The 19,431-nt window shown below is 42.5% G+C and overlaps 2 protein-coding genes and 4 non-coding genes across 12 annotated transcripts; all 6 read left to right on the top strand.

The window, feature by feature from the left end:
• Positions 1-881: 881 nt before the first annotated feature.
• Positions 882-5,579, top strand: LOC113882660 (60S ribosomal protein L17). 2 transcript variants are annotated; one of them, XM_027525625.1, is made up of 7 exons: positions 882-927; positions 1,791-1,843; positions 1,934-1,974; positions 2,451-2,585; positions 2,836-2,934; positions 3,983-4,174; positions 5,374-5,576. In XM_027525625.1, exons 2-7 carry the CDS (start codon positions 1,804-1,806, stop codon positions 5,419-5,421), a joined length of 555 nt encoding a protein of 184 aa, XP_027381426.1. In that variant the 5' UTR covers positions 882-927; positions 1,791-1,803; the 3' UTR covers positions 5,422-5,576. The 2 variants fall into 2 exon arrangements, with proteins under 2 accessions (XP_027381426.1, XP_027381427.1); XM_027525626.1 differs by lacking the exon at positions 882-927 and adding an exon at positions 963-1,207 and having other exon boundaries at positions 5,374-5,579.
• On the top strand, positions 1,646-1,711 carry LOC113883080. The gene has a single exon (XR_003508562.1). It is a non-coding gene; the product is annotated as a small nucleolar RNA SNORD58 (small nucleolar RNA).
• LOC113883079 lies at positions 2,045-2,109 on the top strand. Its single transcript, XR_003508561.1, has one exon. It is a non-coding gene; the product is annotated as a small nucleolar RNA SNORD58 (small nucleolar RNA).
• On the top strand, positions 2,686-2,748 carry LOC113883081. The gene has a single exon (XR_003508563.1). It is a non-coding gene; the product is annotated as a small nucleolar RNA SNORD58 (small nucleolar RNA).
• Positions 4,224-4,287, top strand: LOC113883077. The gene has a single exon (XR_003508560.1). It is a non-coding gene; the product is annotated as a small nucleolar RNA SNORD58 (small nucleolar RNA).
• A 1,019-nt stretch (positions 5,580-6,598) lies between the features above and the next one.
• C24H18orf32 (chromosome 24 C18orf32 homolog) lies at positions 6,599-11,314 on the top strand. Of its 6 annotated transcripts, none has more exons than XM_027525629.1 (3): positions 6,599-7,080; positions 9,431-9,621; positions 10,591-11,314. In XM_027525629.1, the coding sequence occupies exons 2-3, from the start codon at positions 9,457-9,459 to the stop codon at positions 10,654-10,656; spliced, it is 231 nt and encodes a 76-aa protein (XP_027381430.1). In that variant the 5' UTR covers positions 6,599-7,080; positions 9,431-9,456; the 3' UTR covers positions 10,657-11,314. The 6 variants fall into 6 exon arrangements, 5 of the variants coding, with proteins under 5 accessions (XP_027381430.1, XP_027381428.1, XP_027381429.1 ...); XM_027525627.1 differs by having other exon boundaries at positions 6,906-7,080; positions 9,434-9,621; XM_027525628.1 differs by having other exon boundaries at positions 6,962-7,094; positions 9,434-9,621.
• Positions 11,315-19,431: the final 8,117 nt, after the last annotated feature.

The raw sequence follows: 19,431 nt of genomic DNA, 5'->3' as shown, positions 1-19,431 counted from the left end.
CAAAACAACAACAACAACAGCGAATTGTCCCTTTACAAATCATTTTCATATAATCACATAACCACACCTAGTGAATCTCGATGAATAAATGTATCGTCTATACCTAAATACTATGTAGTATTGTCCTAGAACTACAAACTTGTTTCCCTTTGTTTTTATATTGGAGTATCCTTGATTACCTCATTTCACTTCCCTGGTGGCTCAGATGGTAAAGAGTCTGCCTGCAATGCGGGAGACCAGGGTTCAATCCCTGGGTTGGGAAGACCTCCTGGTGAAGGAAATGGCAACCCATTCCAGTATAATTGCCTGGAAAATCCCATGGACGGAGGAGCCTGGTAGGCTACAGTCCATGGGGTCGCAAAGAGTCGGACATGACTGAGAGACTTCACTTATCCTTGATTAAGTATGTTATGTTAATTTCAGATGTACAGCGAAATGATTCAGTTATACTTCTACATATGTATTTTTTTTCAAAGTTCTTTCCCATTTAGGTTGTTACATTATACTGAGCAGAGTTCCCTGTGCTATACAGTAGGTCCTTGCTGGTTATACATTTTAAATAGAGCAGTGTGTATATGTCATTCCCAAACTCCCTAACTATCCCTCCCCACCTACACTTCCCCCTTGGTAACTATAATTTCGTTTTCTAAGTCTGTGACTCTGTTTCTGTACAAACCTCTTTTTAATTAACAGATATTAAAAATACATAATTTATTTCTGTATACAAAAAAGGAGAATTTTGACACGGTCCCTAAGCCTCTAATTCGTTTTCAGATCTTCTCAAACAATTTCCACATTCCCTTTCTCCTCCGCCTTCCCCCACCTCTACAAATCTCGTTTCTTTAGGCTAGGACTCTCGCGAGATGTCGAGTTCTCATGAATTCTCCCATGAGCCACTGCTCTTCCTTTTCCGGTAAGCGGCCTGAGGTGAGTGTCTCTTCGGCATCTTTCTCTAGTGATGAATCCTCCGGTAATCCCTGCCATCCTGGCACTCTCGGCGCCAATTTCGAGACCCTCAGAAGGAGGACTCTCGCGGCTACTGATTCCTCTGTGGTGGAGCAGTCCTGTGCGGGGGGACGTGTCGGAGCCCTCGGTTCGGCGCCCCTCTTCTATCGGGCCTCTACAGGCCGCAGTGGGCGAGAATGGGGGTGACGAGGTTAGAGGCCGGCTCTGGTCGGTGCCGACTCCTGAGGGCCAGTGTCTCGCGGTGAGTGGGGGCCGGGAACGCAGCGCATTCGGCGCCGAATGGAGAGAAAGTTTTGGGGAGGAATAAGATCAAGTCGGGTCGAGGTTTACTCAGTGGCTGAACGTGAGTTGAGCTACGCTTAACGCGAATAATACCCTGAAAGTGTGTGGAAAGCTTGGCTTTCTTGGAATCGGTGTGAGTAAAGGAGGTTACTGTAGAGGGAGCTTGTAGAGGGGTGTCGTTGGGTCGAGTTAACTTTGACCTGAAGGATCTGATGCTGAGCAGGGCGCTGGGCTCCTCCGCACGGATACTTAGATCCAGATTTGGATGGAAACAGGCTGTGCTTGCTTCAAGAGGGTTAGGGGAAGGGCGTCCGTGTCACTAGTGTTAGTAGTGTCAACGCTGCTGTAGGCAACTGGTGGTTGTAGCTGAGATGAAACTGGATTGAGAGGAGGATGGCTGCAATGATGGCATTTCTTAGGACACCTTTGGATTAATAATGAAAACAACTACTCTCTGAGCAGCTGTGGACAGAGTTTATAGTACATAAAGATTAAACTGTGAGTTGTTGTAAATATATGTTGACAGTTATTCTTGCTCCCAGGTGACCCCTAAAAATGGTGCGCTATTCACTTGACCCAGAAAACCCCACAAAATGTAAGTGAGCAAGCAACATTTCTTATTTGGGACTATGAGGCACCCAGATACCAAGATTAACCAAAAAAAATTTTTTCCGGTATTTTTTAGCATGCAAATCAAGAGGTTCAAATCTTCGTGTTCATTTTAAGGTATGTGAATCGTAGTTATGCTCTGAAAGAGTTGTTCCTTGAGTATTTTTTAACCATTCTAAAAAGGTAGCTGCAATGATGTGTTTCTTAGGACACCTTTGGATTCACCGTGAAAATAAATCATTTCTGAGCAGCCACCTTTTAATAAACAACGCTTTGACTTAGGATTTGTGGAATTGGGTTAAATTACCAGAGAACTGCTTGAGAACCTAGTGCACAGATCAAGATATGGGAAACGTAATTGTAGTTTACAAGATAACGGAGAATATATTAACAGTGAATAAACAGGTTTAGGATTCACATTTCTCCACCTTCAAACCAAGCCTCCCTGGCTCATAACAGATTGTGTATTATGTTTCAAGAATGGGAAGGATTTGGCTCTTGATAAAAGTTGACACTTTGAAAATACTGGAATTTGTTTGAATCTGATTTTTTTAAAGGATGGTTAACTCACAGCTTACATTATTTATGTTTAGAACACTCGTGAAACTGCCCAGGCCATAAAGGGTATGCATATCCGAAAAGCCACCAAGTATCTGAAGGATGTCACTTTAAAGAAGCAATGTGTGCCATTCCGTCGTTACAACGGTGGAGTTGGTAGGTGTGCACAGGTAAGAATTCATAGTTGTCATTTAAAAAGACAATTTGTTAGGGGAGGGAGTAGATGAAGTAAAAATGGCCAATGTCTTCCTTTACTGAGGCTCCTTATGGTTGCTGTGATGACAACCTTTGGGACAACTTTGGATTAACCATGAAAAAAATGTTCTGAACAACCTTGATGTTGGTTGAAGTCAATTCATCTTGTAACATTGATTTAAATTGAGGGAAATTAGTAATAAACTCTCTGGTTTTGTTTTTTAGGCTAAACAGTGGGGCTGGACGCAGGGTCGGTGGCCCAAAAAGAGTGCTGAATTTTTACTACACATGCTCAAAAATGCAGAGAGTAATGCTGAACTTAAGGTACCCACACTATAAGCATCTTCACACATGCAACTTGGGTTATTGACTGGGTGAAAGTTGTCTGGATCTGTTTCCTTGATTGACTTGATGAAAGTAACAAAAGTTCCCATTAAAAGGGCTATTTTAAATGTACTTTCAATTTCCAACAGGAAACAAGGTTTTTTTTATAAAGCATTTCAGGAGCATGGTCTGCAGTAATTTCAAGCCTAAGACTGTAGAATTACCCCCCCACACAGACATAATCCCAGTACATGCAAGAGAAATGCCTTTTTTTTTCCCCTTGAGTATTTTACCACGGGTTTGTAGCCTTGTGCTGTAAATGTTAGTGCTCAGTAGTGTCCAACTGTGTGACCCCGTGGACTGTAGCCGGCTAGGATCATTTGTCCATGGAATTCTCCATGCAAGAATACTGGAGTGGGATTGAACCAGGTTTCCTGCATTGCAGGCAGATTCTTTACCATCTGAGCCACCAGGGAAGCCTTTTTTATACTGAGGTTTGTGAACCCCTTCACAGGGTGTATTTAAATACAAATAAATATAGTTACAAAGGAACCATATGATTGACATGTGGTTTGTTGCTTCCATTCATAATGGAGAGATGTTAAATTTCAGAAGTCAAAACAGCAGTGTGTAACTGAACAAATCCTGTGCCAAATAAACAGATTTATGCATTTGAGCAGTTATCCTTTACCTTTTTGCATTTGGAAAACTGGGTTAGAACTGGAATTAATATAGGTCTGTTTAGCTGTAGCCCTTCTAGCTGCTAAGCCTTGCTGTTAAAATCAAGCTTAGACATAGATCCTTTGAGATTCCTGTAACTCCACTCCCTAATGAATACCATTTATAAAATAGGTGCAATTACCAGCACTGAGTTTTGGTAATTACTTAGATTTAAGGGAGAGGTCTTAGAATGAAATTTTCTTAAAAAATAAATATGCTATTTAAAGTTATAAGGACTTGAATGATACAGTTTGTGGTGTTTAGATAAAGGTATTACCTGATTTTAAAATTTTTAAAAATGTTACATGATTTTGCTCCCTTTTCCCAGGGCTTAGATGTAGATTCTCTGGTCATTGAGCACATCCAAGTGAACAAAGCCCCCAAGATGCGGCGCAGGACTTACAGAGCTCACGGTCGGATCAACCCCTACATGAGCTCTCCATGCCACATTGAGATGATCCTTACTGAAAAAGAACAGATTGTTCCTAAACCAGAAGAGGAGGTTGCACAGAAGAAAAAGGTAAATTACTTAGTCTCTGCTCTGTTTCACTTGGCGTATTAGATTGTGGTTGCTGTGATGACTAACTTAGGACACCTTTGGAATAACCATGAAAGGAAGCTATTCTGAGCAACCACCAACCTTTTATAATCATTTTATTTTGGCTTTCATAAGTCTCAAATTAGTTTTTTTTTTTTTTAAACTTGGAAGATTATTTTTTATTTATTTTAGTTGAAGGCTAATTACAATGTTGTGGTCGTTTTTGCCATACATTCACATGAATCAGCCATGGGTGTACATGTGTTCCCCATCCTGAACCTCCCTCCCCATCCCATCCCTCAGGGTCATCCCAGTACACCAGCCATGAGCACCCTGTCTCATGCATGGAACCTGCACTGGCGATCTGTTTCACATACGATAATATACGTGTTTCAACGCTGTTCTCTCAAATCATCCCACCCTCGCGTTCTCCCAGAGTCCAAAAGTCTGTTCTTTACATCTGTGTCTCTTTTGCTGTCTGAATTACAGGGTTATCGTTAGCATCTTTCTAAATTCCATATATATGCGTTAATATACTATATCGGTGTTTTTCTTTCTGACTGACTTCACTCTGTATAATAGGCTCCAGTTTCATTCACCTCATTAGAACTAATTTAAATGCATTCTTTTTAATAGCTGAGTAATATTCCATTGTGTGTATGTACCACAGCTTTCTTATCCTCATTAGTTTCTTAATAGCGAGTGGGAATTTCGTATAGTTCAGTGTGTTAAAACTGTGTAATCATATGCTGATGTCCACGCCTAGATGGCCATGTGCACTTCAGGTGTAATTTATCTGGAACGGGGAACCTCCTCCCTGCAGTCCCTTTCTCCAAGAAACTTATTTTCAGTAAATGATTATATTTAGTTCTTTAGCCTGGAACCCGGGAGTGACTCAAATCCTAATGGATCTGTCTTCTGTTGATTTTCTTACATATTATCCTCCATCCTTTTTTGCCACTTGTTATTTCCAGCTAGGCTCCCAGCCTGTAGTCTTCGTTCTCTTACTGCTATAATTGCCTCCTGGCTGCCTTTCTCTCCATGCCACCTCTAGACCAAAGGACTCATTCCCTTTATGATGAAATTTCCGATTACCTTCATTGAGATACAACTTCTTCTTTAAGATGTGTTTATCCTGGAATCATTCTTCTAATAGTGCTTTTATTTTTTCTTTTCCCCAGATATCCCAGAAGAAACTGAAGAAACAAAAACTTATGGCCCGGGAATAAATGCCGCAAAAAATAAATGCAAATAAAAGTAAAAGTGTTGGTTGTCTTAATTAGTAAATGTATTTCACATGTTAGCACAAAATGGATCAAATGAGTTTTCATTAACAGGTTGTTTTGCATCTTTTGGTACTTTGTATAAAATGGAATTGAGAACATGGGAAAATTTCTGACTCTCTTTTCCACCTACTTTATTGAACTTAAGGCACCCTAAGTCTGCTACTAAAGTAGCATTTACTGTATTGAGTTATGCATCCATAACTGACTGGGGTTTTAGAGGCTTTTCAGTATCCCAAAGAGGAACCTTAACAGTGGTTGACTTGTCACGTCCTAACCCAATCCAGCCCTGAGCTTATGTTGATTTGCCTGTTCTGGACTTTTTATCGAAATCACAATCTTTGACTTAGCATGTTTTTTTTTTTTCAGGGTTTTTGTTGTGGCATGAGGTGTTAGCTTCATTCCTTTGCTTTTCTTTACAACCTCAGGGACCAGCCTGCCAGGCTCCTCTGTCCATTGGATTATCCCATCAAGAACACTGGAATGGGTTTCCTCCAGGGGATCCTCCTGACCCAGGGACTGAATTTAGTGAACATTGGAGGAGCTGCAGGACTCCCAAAGCAGTAGCATTTACTGTGCCACCTGCAATATGTGTGTGTTAGCTGCTCAGTCGTGTCCGACCCTGGGACCCCACGGACTGTAGCTTGCCAGGCTGCTTTGTCCATGGAATTCTTCAGGCAAGAATACTGGAGTGGATTGCCATTCTCTTTTCCAGAGGAACTTTCCAACCCAGGGATCGAACCCTGGTCTGCATCGCATGCAGGTTCTTTACTGTTTGAGCTACCGCAATGTAGGATCAGTGAAAGTTTCAGTCGTGTCCGACTGCGACCCTACAGACCACACAGTCCATGGGATTCTCCAGGCCAGAATACTGCAGTGGGTAGCTGTTCCCTTCTCCAGGTGATTTTCCCAATCCAGGGATCAAACCCAGGTCTCCCGCATTGCAGGCAGATTCTTTACCAGCTGAGCTATCAGGGAAGCCCAGGAGCAATCAAAGACTAGCTGATTGTAGCTGTCCCAGTGGGAGTGAAGTGGTACAGCCATTTTTTGTAAGATAAATCCCTCTCAAAATTGACTTGAATGTTAATTTCCCCTGCTCTGGAATTTAAGACCCTTGTAGTGGGGAAGGAAGTGGCAACCCACTCTGGAATTCTTGGCCGGGAAATCCCACGGACAGGATCCTGTCCGGCTACAGTCCGTTGGGTCGCAAAAAGTCGGAGACTTAGCGACTGAACAGGATGAGGAGCTCAGCCAGAGCTGCATTCGAAAGCAGCCTAGCCGTCGCTGTGAAGCAGGCTTTCAAACAGGTGGTGAGCCGCTCGCAAACGCGCCATCCTCCGGGCGCAGCGTCCTGAGTCTACCTCGGCGACAGGGTACCTAGTAAAGCGAGCGCTTCCGCCTCGCCTGCAGGCTCGAGTGACGGCTGCGGCCGCGCCGGAAGTCGTCCATGCCCCCGGCGGGCGTCCCCGTTACGTCCGGTCCGTCGTCAGGCTGACGCAGACGCGCCTTTGTCAGCCCCTCCTGCGGTGCCATTGGCTCGGCTGCGGTGCGTCCCTGCGACCCTCTTTCCGGAAGCGTGGATAGTGCCCGTGGGATTTGTGGCCGGTGAGCCGAACCGGGTAGTGGTCTGCGGGGATCGGGGCGGCGTGGGCGGCGGCCTCGGTGCGCAGCGCGGCTCTCCTGCCCTCACGGTACTCCACCCCCCAGCCTCGCGCGCCTGCCTCCCGTCCACCTCGCCCTTTGCCTGCCCTGCGCCCGCGTCCACCCGCTCCTGCCTCTTTTTACCTCCGGATCCGCTGTCTGGCCTGAACTGTCGGTATCACTTTTTATTATCGTCACCCCCGTTCTCTCTTCTCTCCTGTCTCAGTCCTTACCTTTGACTCGGCCGCTCTCTTGTCTCCAGACTGATTTCTGGAGGACTGATTCCTTCCTGGAGCTGACGTTTCCCCTCCACAGCTGTTCCCTGTTTTCATAGAGCTTCACCTTTTTCCTGTTTCATTGTATTGGACTAAGTCGAATGAAAGAAATTCCTGTCCTCCAACAGTTTCGATCCATTTATCTCACTGTGTTGTAGTATTCGAGAATTGGCTTCGAGACAGTAAATAAAATTTTTTGTCAATTTATCATAGCCACCTCTGGACCTTTCTAAGCCACAGTTTCTAGGCCTTTCTAAGCCATAATTACGACAGAAGTAACTAGTAGTAATTGTTTTGAGAATTTATTTAAAACAATTTCAAGTAGGTTAGAAACGTGAATCTTTATGATGGAGCGGTTTCAAGTCATCGTATTATCCTTGTGCTTGGTAGCATTGCCAGTTGTTTTGAAGGGTTTCATTGCTTTTTAAACTTTGTTAGAAAGGGGAATAACATGATGATTGTGTGTTTTGAGAAGGGAAAATGGAAGAGCATTTAGCTAGGAAACCAGAATTAGGAGTTCTGGTTTTAGGCAGCTCTAGTTACCTAAAGTGTGGGCTTTGGACAGGTTACAACTTTTGAATTTGGGGGTTTTTTTTCCTTATAGTAACAACACTTAAATAGTACTTACCATATTCGGACACTGTTCTGAGCTTTGTATTCCTATTATCTAGTCCACACTACATCCCTTTCATATAGGTACTAATATATATCTTCTTTTTACACATGGAAGAATTAAGGCACTGTCTGGTCAAATAACGTGCTCAGGAATACTGTCTAGAAAATAGTGAAAGCAGGTCTCAAATCCAGGCAGCTGCCCGGGTTCCTGCTTGATTATTATGCTGTGGTACTTTTAAGACCTAAACCAATCTGAAGCGCTTCAGATGAGATTCTAAGTCTAGTAGCCCAAAATAATGATTCCTTGTAAAATGCTGAAAAAGACTCATGCTTCTTTGGTTTACTTTGACCAGAGGATATGTTCTTTAAAATTTTGGAACGTAATGTTTTTGGCAAATTCCTAAATTATTTTAATTTAGCTCTCACGTGTGTGCGCTAACTTGGCTTCAGTCGCGTCTGACTCTTTGTGACCCTGTGGACCATAGCCTGCCAGGCTCCACTGTCAATGGGATTCTCCAGGCAGAAATACTGAAGTGGGTTGCCATGCCCTCCTCCAGGGGATCCGCCTACTCAAGAGACCCAACCTGCGTCTCTTCTGTCTCCCGCCTTTGCAGGGGGGTTCTTTACCCACCACTCGTGCCACCCGAGACTAGGACTGTTTTAAAGAATCCAGTTCTGAATCCTTTGTAAAATAGTGGTCCTTCCCTGATGTACATTTACGGTATTTCAGATTGGATTATCTATATCATTCCTCGCTTGTATTGTGAATCATTTTAAATTGCGTAGTTTAACAATGCTTACTCATTCACCAGTAATTACTCTGAATTCCTTAATGTTTTGGTGACTCCTTTTCTTTATATGTAAATGGAAATGCCGGAGTACCCAACCTCACTAGGTGTTTTGAAGATTAAATGAGTTGATGTGTGTAAAGGGCTTAATTGCCTCATCCTCAGTTCTAAGAAGTGTTGGATTACCCCATAGACTGTAGCCCTCCAGGCTCCTCTGTCCTTGGGATTTCCCAGGCAAGGATACTAGAGTGAGTTGCCATCTCCTTCTCCAGGGGATCTTCCCCACCCAGGGACTGAACCCATGTTTCTTGCATTGATAGGCGGATTCCTTATCACTGAGCCACCTGGAAAGCCCTGTCTTTGTCACCAAATTTATGGTTGTGAAACAGTAAATTGGAGAGTTTTGGAGGCAGGCTTATCTTCACTCTTATTTTCAAGTCTGCCACCTCTTAACTCCTGTCCCTTGTAGATGGCATCATTTTTATGAATAGACTCTTGTTTTACGATAGTACCTGTAGTGTGATTTAAGTTTTTCCTTCAGTGTAGAAATAAGTCTTTTCATGTATTTTAATGTAGGTAAATTCCTTGAGCCATTAATCTATAATGAACTAATTTGTTTTTTCTGCTGTTTGTCAATAGTTTAGGAACTCACATCCGGGACAATGGTGTGCATTCCCTGCATCGTCATTCCAGTTCTGCTCTGGGTCTACAAAAAGTTCCTGGAGCCATATATATACCCTCTGATCTCCCCCTTTGTTAGCCGTATGTGGCCTCGGAAAGCTATACGAGAAACCAATGATAAAAACAAAGGCAAAGTAGACTATAAGGTAAGAGCATTAAAATGCCTTGAATGGGTGGGGGTGGTACACTCAGGGTAAAATCGTGACTTTTGGGAAGTCAAGTTCTTAGAACCAGAAGCTTCATTAATATGTTTAAATTTCCAGAGAAGGAGAAATACCATATGATATCCCTTATATGTGCAATCTAAAAATAAATGATACAAATGAACTTACAAAACAGAGACAGACTTACAAAACAGAGACAGACTTACAAAACAAACTTACGGTCACCAGAGAGAAGAGTTAGAGAGTTTGGGATGGACGTATACACACTGCTATTTTTAAATGGATAACCAACAAGGACCTACTGTATAGCACACGGAACTCTGCTCAGTGTTATGTGGCAGCCTGGATTCGAGGGGGTTTTGGGGGAGAGTGGATGCATGTATATGTATGGCTGAGTCCCTTCACTGTCCACCTGAAACTCTCACAACATTGTTAATCAGCTCTACTCCAATATAAAAGAAAAAGTTCAAAAGAAAAAAAATACCAAATTCTAAATTTCTCTCTTTTTTAAAATAGGGGTTTGGAATTTTCTATTTATGATTAACACTTGCTTTAAATTAAGGTTTTAAATAAGTCCTCTGATTTATTCATTGGCTACTTACAAGATAGTAACAGTATTTCCTGTCTGGTAAGAGTAGTGGTAAATAGCTAACAGAGGACAAAAGATGGTTCTGAATAAGCCCGTTTCTCTGATTGATAACTTTGATAAGAGATGTAATGAGTAGATTCATAGAGGTTTTCGTCTTGTAATGCAGTTACTTTTTTTAATGAATATTTAGACAGCTGTGTTTTCTTTCGTGTTGGTGATTATTCAGTTCAATCACCTGCATGAATGTAGCCATCCTGCACGTTTCCAGTAGGTTTTTCATTCTGAAGTTTGTGTTTTTAAAGAGAATATCTCTTATAATGTCTTTTTGTTGTAATGATATCTAAAATGTTTTTTCATTTTAGGGTGCAGACATAAATGGATTACCAACAAGAGGACCAACAGAAATGTGTGATAAAAAGAAAGACTAAACTGATTGTCCCGAAGGATCTCATTGTTATAAAAATGGACCTGATACTATGAAGCACCTTCTTTGTAATTGTCTCTGATCTTTTTCCAAGACCAGAATTTGGGTTAGATATTAACAGTTTAGACATTTACCTATGCTAATCAGGGAATACCTGGTATTTGTATTTAAAATGTAGCTAGTTATATTTAACAACCTCATTTCTGATTTCCTTTTTCATTAAAGTAGTTTTCATTTCTTTTATTTCAGTTTTAAAAATATGAATAAATATATAAGGTTTGTGCCAGTAGACACTGTTACTAAGTCAGTACCTAGAAATTCTTGGGGGCTCTAGCTTTTTTTATTCAGGCTCTTCAAATTTGAGGAGTGTAATTTTACTGTGAAACATTGCAGTGAGACTGTGCAGTCAAATGAAAAGTAGTTTTTGGAAATGATAATGACTTGAAATAAAGATGTAATTACTGTCCAACTCAAAGGAGTAGCTTATCTGTGAGAATAGTAATTACTATTTATTGCTCTGAGGAAGATAGAAAAGACAGAGGAATAGGGAAACCTCTCTGAAAAATGGAGCATCTTTTACATAAATGTTTAATGTGTAATATAAAATTCTAATCCTTGTTTTGTTCCTTCTGTTCCTACAAATGTATTAAATATTGAGTTTAGCTTGTTGTTCTTTTTTCTTTTAGATATTTAAAAGCAAGATTTTTAACCACTTCGGAAAGCAGGATTGGAATAATGTGATGGCATCAGGATAGTTATGGGGCAGTGATACTTTCTTCTTTTTTTAAAAAAAATTTAGATTGTGTCAGTTATTTTGTTCCATAGTAATACACCCTAAAATTAGTGGTTTTTAGCAATAGTGATGTGACTGGTAAGTTACTTGCTGGTCTGGGCCTGTCCGCATGGTCTTTCATCCCTGGGCTTCTTCCCCCTACTGTTGAGATATACAAATATTCAAAGATGACAAGACATATCTTTATATAATGTTTGTGCTCTCTGAAGCAAGGAGAAATTAGAAGGAACTCCCCACCTTGGGTCCCCAATGAAGTCCTGGATCTTAACTGAGGCTCTGTTAAACTGTGTCTGGTTAAGTCATTGATCCACCTTGAACTTCCTTTGATAGAAATGAGTCTGTTTCAGCTTTTCTACCCCAGCGCACCTGAGGGATTAGATAAATTTCTGTTAGCTAAATCCAGTTGATTAATTTGGATTGCTTTTTAAGGTATTAAAAACTATATTGTGAAAGTAGCAGATGTTCATAGTAGAGCAATGCAAGGACAGGTTAAATGAAGAATGAATGTTCTTTCTCAACTCTCATTCCTTTATTCTGGCTCCAAAGATGGTAACCACTATTAGCTTTTCCTACAGGCGTCTAGCAACTTTGTTAAAAATAGTTTTTATTAAACATACCATTTATTAAAAACCAAATAATATTGCAAGGTTTATGATATCCTTATTCTCATAGTCCCCAAAGGATTTACTCATTTAGCTGTTGCTTTTATCTCATGACTTATCTTCATATTTCTAAGTGATACATGTATACAGTTTTGGGAGCTATCAGCTGTAAACATTACTGACTTCTTCCATGACTGAGATATAGCTATTTTACACTATATTCCCTCTTCTCCCACCCATCCTCCAAATACTATTTTTGTAAATTTTGAGTGAAAATTTGCAAAATTTTACCTGTTGATCAGTATGTATATCATTATGTGTGCTCTAGATGTCTTCCATTTGTCCCTCCAAATCTTTGCTTCCCTCACCCTACCCTCCTGCTCAAGAAAGCTGTACGGACTACATCAGCGGGCTTCCTGTGACCTCTGGGATCTGTTGGTTTGGCCAGTGGTATCTGCAGCAGGAGATGGGAGAGAGTAAAGGAAGGTGTGAGGTCAGGGTATTTTTTCCCTTGGGTCCTTCCCTTCAAGGTGTCTTCAGGTCAGATGTGTTCCTCAGCCAGAAGTCACTGAACCTCATGGTGACCAGCTCCACACGACTCCTTCCAGTTTCCACTAACCTCTCCCTCTCCTTGCTTCTTTGGCCCTAGGGGTGATGGCATCTGTTAGTACTGGCTCTGGGTCACTGCCTTATCTCGCAGGTACCATCGTCTCCTTGCTGGGATACTGATAGGATGAGCAGGTGACTACGGCTCACTGTTTGGCTTGTGAGTTTAGTGCGATCAGTTTCCTTTCGCGGAGCATTGCTTTCCTGCTTTTCCTCTCCCTTTTCTCCCCCTATGCTTCCTCTGTTGACTAGTTGCTGCCTGGGTGCAGGGCGCAGGGGAAGTCCTTAGGACTTCTCTTCACCACTCCTGTGTTGCATCTCTTGTTCCCTGGATCCCACATCTTCCTCTGTTGGTTTACTCCTTCATTGCTCCTGAAGCATACCAATTTTTCTAATTCAGTACTGAATTTCATAAAGTTAATATAGATAATTTTGGAAAGTGATGGCCTATATCATCCGAGTTCATTTAAACCTACCTTCCTTAGAATTGCTGGTCTTCTAAGGCCATTTCTACTTCTAGCAGTCTCACATTAGAGAGAGAGACTAGTGGTTCCCAATCTTGTATTTTTATATACCACTAAAATATATATATATTTTTTAAGAAGTTGAGCGGATTTCCCTGGTGGTCCAGTGGTTTAGAATCCGCCTTGCAATGCAGGGGATGCAGGTTTGATCCCTGGTCAGGGAACTAAGTTTCCACTTGCCACAGAGCAACTAAGCCCAAGTGCTGGAGCCTGAGTGCTGAAATAAAGAGCCAGTGCTGCCAGAAATTTCTTAAAAAGTAGAAGAGGATGATCCATAGTTAGGGGAAGCACACTGACTGAAACCGCCCACCCTGGCCAGGCACCATAGGAACCCATTTGCATGAGTTGTTTTACGACAGGAGGTCCTGGTAACACAGAACTAATAAGCCTCCAACCAGAAGAGTTCGGGAAAGGTCAAAATGAGACACCACATGTCCAACCACCTCCCAGAATCCTCTCTGGCATTCATCTTGGCTGAACAAGGCATGCACCACCAGAAAGGACTCCAGAGTTAGAATGATTGGCTAAAGACAACCCAGAAACTGATCCCATCACCATAAAACTCAAGACTGCAAGCCATGTGACAGCTGTTCTCCTGGGTTCCCTTACCCTACTGCTCTCCACCTGGGTGTCCTTTCCCAATAAAATCTCTTGCTTTGTCAGCACATGTGTCTCCTCGGACAATTCATTTTCGAGTGTTAGACAAGAGCCGGGTTTCGGGTCCTGGAAGGGGTCCTACTTTCTGCAACATAGTTGCCAACATTTTGTTTTGCCAAGTGGGTCTATATTAAAAGGATGTGATTTATTATCACCATTATTTCATAAAAGACATTTTGACAGCAAAAGAGTGAAAAGGAACATGGGAATAAATAACAATAGCCCATTAACATGAATACATTTATAAAGGATATCTTCTTGTTTTCATGAGAAATTCTCAATTTTGGCCATGTTTTTCTTTTTATGGTTGCTGAAAAATCATCTATCCTCGGACTGGATTTGGTAGTAACATGTCAGTCTATATTATATATATGCTAAGTGTAGAGTCTAGGATTCCAAAGCCATACCCTTAAATTGACTTGAAATATTGACCCCCTGCAGAGCAGTCACGGTGGCTGATACCCTTGTCAGACAGACCTTAGTGGGAATAATGGGGCAGAAGTGGAGAAGAGTGTAGACTAATTAACATTGACTTGTTTTCAAGATTTGATTCTGCTCACCCTCAGCATGGCTTTTTGTCTTAACCGAGTTTGCAGTAACTGATTTTGTGCTAGTTAACTGCATTTCCTGTCTCTTGGACGGACACGTTTTCTCAGTCCTTTGAGGTTCTCCTGAAAGACTTGGGTTTTGTCATGTCTCTTTCATTATTGAGCTTCATTCCAAGGAAACAAGTGAGTCAGCACTTACTCAAAATGACCCCCTCTGATGTGTTGATCTGTTCAACAGATAGATGGGATTGAAAAGAACTACCCACTGATCCTAAACCTCTTGAGCTATCTGAAGCTCAATGTCCAGTTCACTTATAGTCAAAAGGAAAAGTGGAAAGGGAAGTTCTCTTGTGGTTTCCTCCCAACATAACCACCAGCTAGTCCTGTCCTCATGGAGAAGGCAATGGCACCCCACTCCAGCACTCTTGCCTGGAAAATCCCATGGATGGAGGAGCCTGGAAGGCTGCAGTCCATGGGGTCGCTGAGGATCGGACATGACTGAGCAACTTCACTTTCACTTTCATGCATTGGAGAAGGAAATGGCAACCCACTCCAGTGTTCTTGCCTGGAGAATCCCAGGGATGGGGGAGCCTGGTGGGCTGCCGTCTATGGGGTCGCATAGAGTTGGACACGACTGAAGTGACTTAGCAGCAGCAGTTCTGTCCTCAAAGTCATATTTGTTAATAAAGCAACAGTTCCTTAAGAAAGAAAGACTACTGGTAGATGTATTTAAGTGAAGGGAGAGGTTAGATTGAGAAGGTATGACTGAGAAGGGCAGTGTATGGTGGAGTAGTTACAAAGTATACTTAAATAGTCCAAATATTGAGCTGATATGGACCTTCAGATGCACCTAACCCCATCCTCTCATTTCTACTAAAATGGTTAAATGACCTAAAAAAAAATAACCCAGATGTGGGAACAGGGCGGGTTTTCTGCAGGACTGCTATGTACACTTGTGCTGTGTGCACTGCCCATTTTCAAAGGGTTCTATTCACAGAAAAAATTGTAAATGATGCCCCGAGATCTATGCATAGCTCATCCACAGTCCTAGAGGTCCTGCTCCTGACTTGTAATTCAGTGGGTGAAGTTTCACACTTCCTAGGTGTCTTCATTTCCTATTGTTGCATAACAAAGTATCACAAACTTAGTGGCTTAAAACAACACGAGTTTATTATTTCACATTTTCTATAGGTCAGCCATATGGGTATGACATGGCTGGATTGTCCACTTAGGGTGTCACCAGGCTGAAACCAGGATGTTGCAGTTCTCATCTGGGCTTCCAAGTTCACTGGTTGCCAACAGAATTCATTTTCTTATGTGCGTAGCACTACGTTCCCACTTTTCTCTAGTCAGCCTGGAACTACTCTTAGCGCCTAGAGCCTCCTTGTAGTTCCTGTGCATGTGGCCCCTCTAGTCAGCTCACAGTAGGTATGTTCGCTTTCTTCCAAGGAAGGCAGAGCACATCTTTGACTCTAAACTGGGACCACCAGAGAATGCTTTTAAAGGGCTCATGTGACTATGTCAGTTCAGTTCAGTTAAGTCGCTCAGTCGTGTCTGACTCTTTGCGACCCCATGAATTGCAGCACACCAGGCCTCCCTGTCCATCACCATCTCCCGGAGTTCACTCAAACTCACGTCCATCGAGTCAGTGATGCCATCCAGCCATCTCATCTTCTGTCATCCCCTTTTCCTCCTGCCCCCAATCCCTCCCAGCATCAGAGTCTTTTCCAATGAGTCAACTCTTTGCATGAGGTGGCCAAAGTACTGGAGTTTCAGCTTTAGCATCATTCCTTCCAAAGAACACCCAGGGCTGATCTCCTTTAGAATGGACTGGTTGGATCTCCTTGCAGTCCAAAGGACTCTCAAGAGTCATCTCCAACTCCACAGTTCAAAAGCATCAATTCTTAGGTGCTCAGATTTCTTCACAGTCCAACTCTCACATCTATACATGACCACTGGAAAAACCATAGCCTTGACTAGATGGACATTTGTTGGCAAAGTAATGTCTCTGCTTTTGAATATGCTATCTAGGTTGGTCATAACTTTTCAGGTCCAAGTAATTTCCCTAATTAAGGTCAACTAATTTTGGATATTAATTACATCTGCAAAATTCTTTTGCAGCAGCATTTAGTTTAGTATTTGATTGTTATTTGAGAGAAGATGTGTTTATATCAGGGGCCAGGAACTTAGGGCAACTGTCTGAGAAGCTAGTGGAGGTGATGGAATTCCAGCTGAGCTATTTCAAATCCTAAAAGATGATGCTGTTAGAGTGCTGCACTCAATATGCCTGCAAATTTGGAAAACTCAGCAGTAGCCACAGGATTGGAAAAGGTCAGTTTTCATTCTAATCCCAAAGAAGGGCAATGCCAAAGAATTCAAACTACTGCACAATTGTGCTCATTTCATGTGCTAGCAAGATAATGCTCAAAATCCTTCAAGCTAGGCTTCAACAGTACGTGAACCGAGAACTTCCAGATGTACAAACTGGATTTAGAAAAGGCAGAGGAACCAGAGATTAAATTTCCAATACCCATTGGATGGATCACAACAAACTGGAAAATTTTTCAAGAGATGGGAATACCAGACCACCTTACTTGTCTCCTGAGAAAACTATATGCAGGTCAAGAAGCAACAGTTATGCAACTGGACGTGGAACAGACTGGTCCCAAATTGGGAAAGGAGTACGTCAAAGCTGAATACTGTCACCCTGCTTATTTAACTTGTATACAGAGTACATCATGTGAAATGCTGGGCTGGATGAAGCACAAGATAAAATCAGGATTGCCAGGAGAAATATCAATAACCTCAGATATGCAGATGATACCACCCTAGTCGCAGAAAGTGAAGAGGAACAAAGAGCCTCTTGATGAATGTGAAAGAGGAGAGTGAAAAAGCTGGCTTAAAACTCAACATTCAAAAATCTAAGATCATGGCATCTGGTCCCATCACTTCATGGCAAATAGATGGGAGAAATAGAAACAGTGACAGACTTATATTTTCTTGGGCTCCAAAATCATAGCAGATGGTGACTGCAGCCATGGAATTAAAAGATGCCTGCTCCTTGGAAGAAAAACCTAGACAATGTATCAAAAAACAGAGACATGACTTTGCCTACAAAGGTCCATATAGTCAAAGCTATGGTTTTTCCAGTAGTCATGTACGGATGTGAGATTGGACTATAAAGAAAGCTGAGCACTGAAGAATTGATACTTTCGAACTGTGGTGTTGGAGAAGACTCTTGAGGGTCTCTTGGACTGCAAGGAGATCCAACCAGTCAATCTTAAAGGAAATCAATCCTGAATATTCATTGGAAGGACTGATGCTGAAGCTCCAATACTTTGGCCACCTGATGTGAAGAGCCATCTCATTAGAAAAGACCCTGATGTTGGGAAAGATTGAAAGCAGGAGAAGAGAACCACAGAGGACGTGATGGTTGGATGTCATCACCAACTCAGTGGACATGGGTTTGAGCAAGCTCCGGGAGATGGTGAAGGACAGGGAAGCCTGGCGTGCTGCAGTCCATGGGGTTGCAAAAAGTCAGACACAACTAAGTGACTGAACAACAACAACAGCAAATCCTAATTTGGCCCCAGCAGGAAGCAGACACAAATACTCAATGACCCAGCTCCTAAGTTCTTCCAGCATGAAGCAGAGTATAGCTCCACTATCCACTATTAGGAACTGCAGTGGTCTGGCTGTCCAAGTAACTTTTTTGTAAGGCATGGCCTCAGGGCTCCAAATAAGGAAAGATGAACAGGGACTCTGTAGACTTAACTGTGTAGCTGGGCCTTCCTACAGGCAGGAGGGACTTGAGAACTGAGTAACCTCTCACTCAGCCAGGCAGTCAGCACCCCGGACCTGAGGAGTCACATCCTCTGAGCATTCTGGCAGCTGGGTCTTATCTGACTGCTAAAGGCTGGCATTGCAGGGAATTCATCACCATTGCATGCACAGGCCTAAGGGACTGCCCATTCCAGTCTTCTGCACGGCTTACTGGCTGGCCAGTCAGTGTCTGTGTCCTCGCAGGTCCCTCAGTCTCGATTTCTCATCTTGAATAGAGAGACTTGGTTAATTGCCAGTGTCCCTTCCCAGTGGCAGTTTTATTTGATTATCTGTTCATCCAGCCTCTGGATGAATGCAGCCTCTGCTTGAATACATGAAGTGGTCAGAATCTCATTTTCCTTCCAGATAGACCATTTCATTACTAGGAAGCTTAATTTTACTTCACAACCTATTGTGAAGTGTTTTTCAGGCCATTAAATTAGCTTTCTACATCAACTCTTTCTCATAGGATTGTCTGGGATTTTAACAAAATACAGTACATAGGTCGTAATAACTTGTAAATGTGAATGTTTAATTATTAGAATTGATCTTATTGTCAAAAAGTTCTTACATGGAACTGAAATCTGCAAGTTGTAACTTCAGACCTGTGGTCCTAATTTGGTTCCCGGGCACACCAAAAATAAATGGGTCATGACGTCTGAAAACAGTAATCATATTTTTCTCAAGTCTTCTCTCGATCTCTTTTTTTAAAAAATATTTATCTGGCTGCATCCAGTCTTAGTTGTGGCACGTGGGGTCCTCACTGAGTCATCAGGGATTTTCACTAGGGTGCTCGGATGCTCTAGTTACGGAGTTCAGGCTCAGGTGTTGTGGCCTGTGGGCTTAGCTGCTCCACCACATGTGAGATCTTAGTTCCCTGCCTAGGGATTGAACCCACATACCCCGCATTGCAAGGTGGGTTCTTAATCACTGGACCACCACGGAAGTTCCTCTCAAGTCTTTCCTTAATCTCATTGTGCACCCTCGGTGCTGTCACAGAGAAGGCGATGGCACCCCACTCCAGCACTCTTGCCTGGAGAATCCCATGGACAGGGGAGCCTGATGGGCTGCGGTCCATTGGGTCGCAAAGAGTTGGACACGGCTGAGCGACTTCACTTTCACTTTTCACTTTCATGCATTGGAGAAGGAAATGGCAACCCACTCCAGTGTTCTTGCCTGGAAAATCCCAGGGATGGGGGAGCCTGGTGGGCTGCGGTCCATGGGGTC

This window comes from Bos indicus x Bos taurus, chromosome 24 (assembly GCF_003369695.1).
Source record: "Bos indicus x Bos taurus breed Angus x Brahman F1 hybrid chromosome 24, Bos_hybrid_MaternalHap_v2.0, whole genome shotgun sequence".
Lineage (NCBI taxonomy): Eukaryota > Metazoa > Chordata > Mammalia > Artiodactyla > Bovidae > Bos > Bos indicus x Bos taurus.
This window is presented reverse-complemented; position numbering and strand designations above follow the sequence as displayed.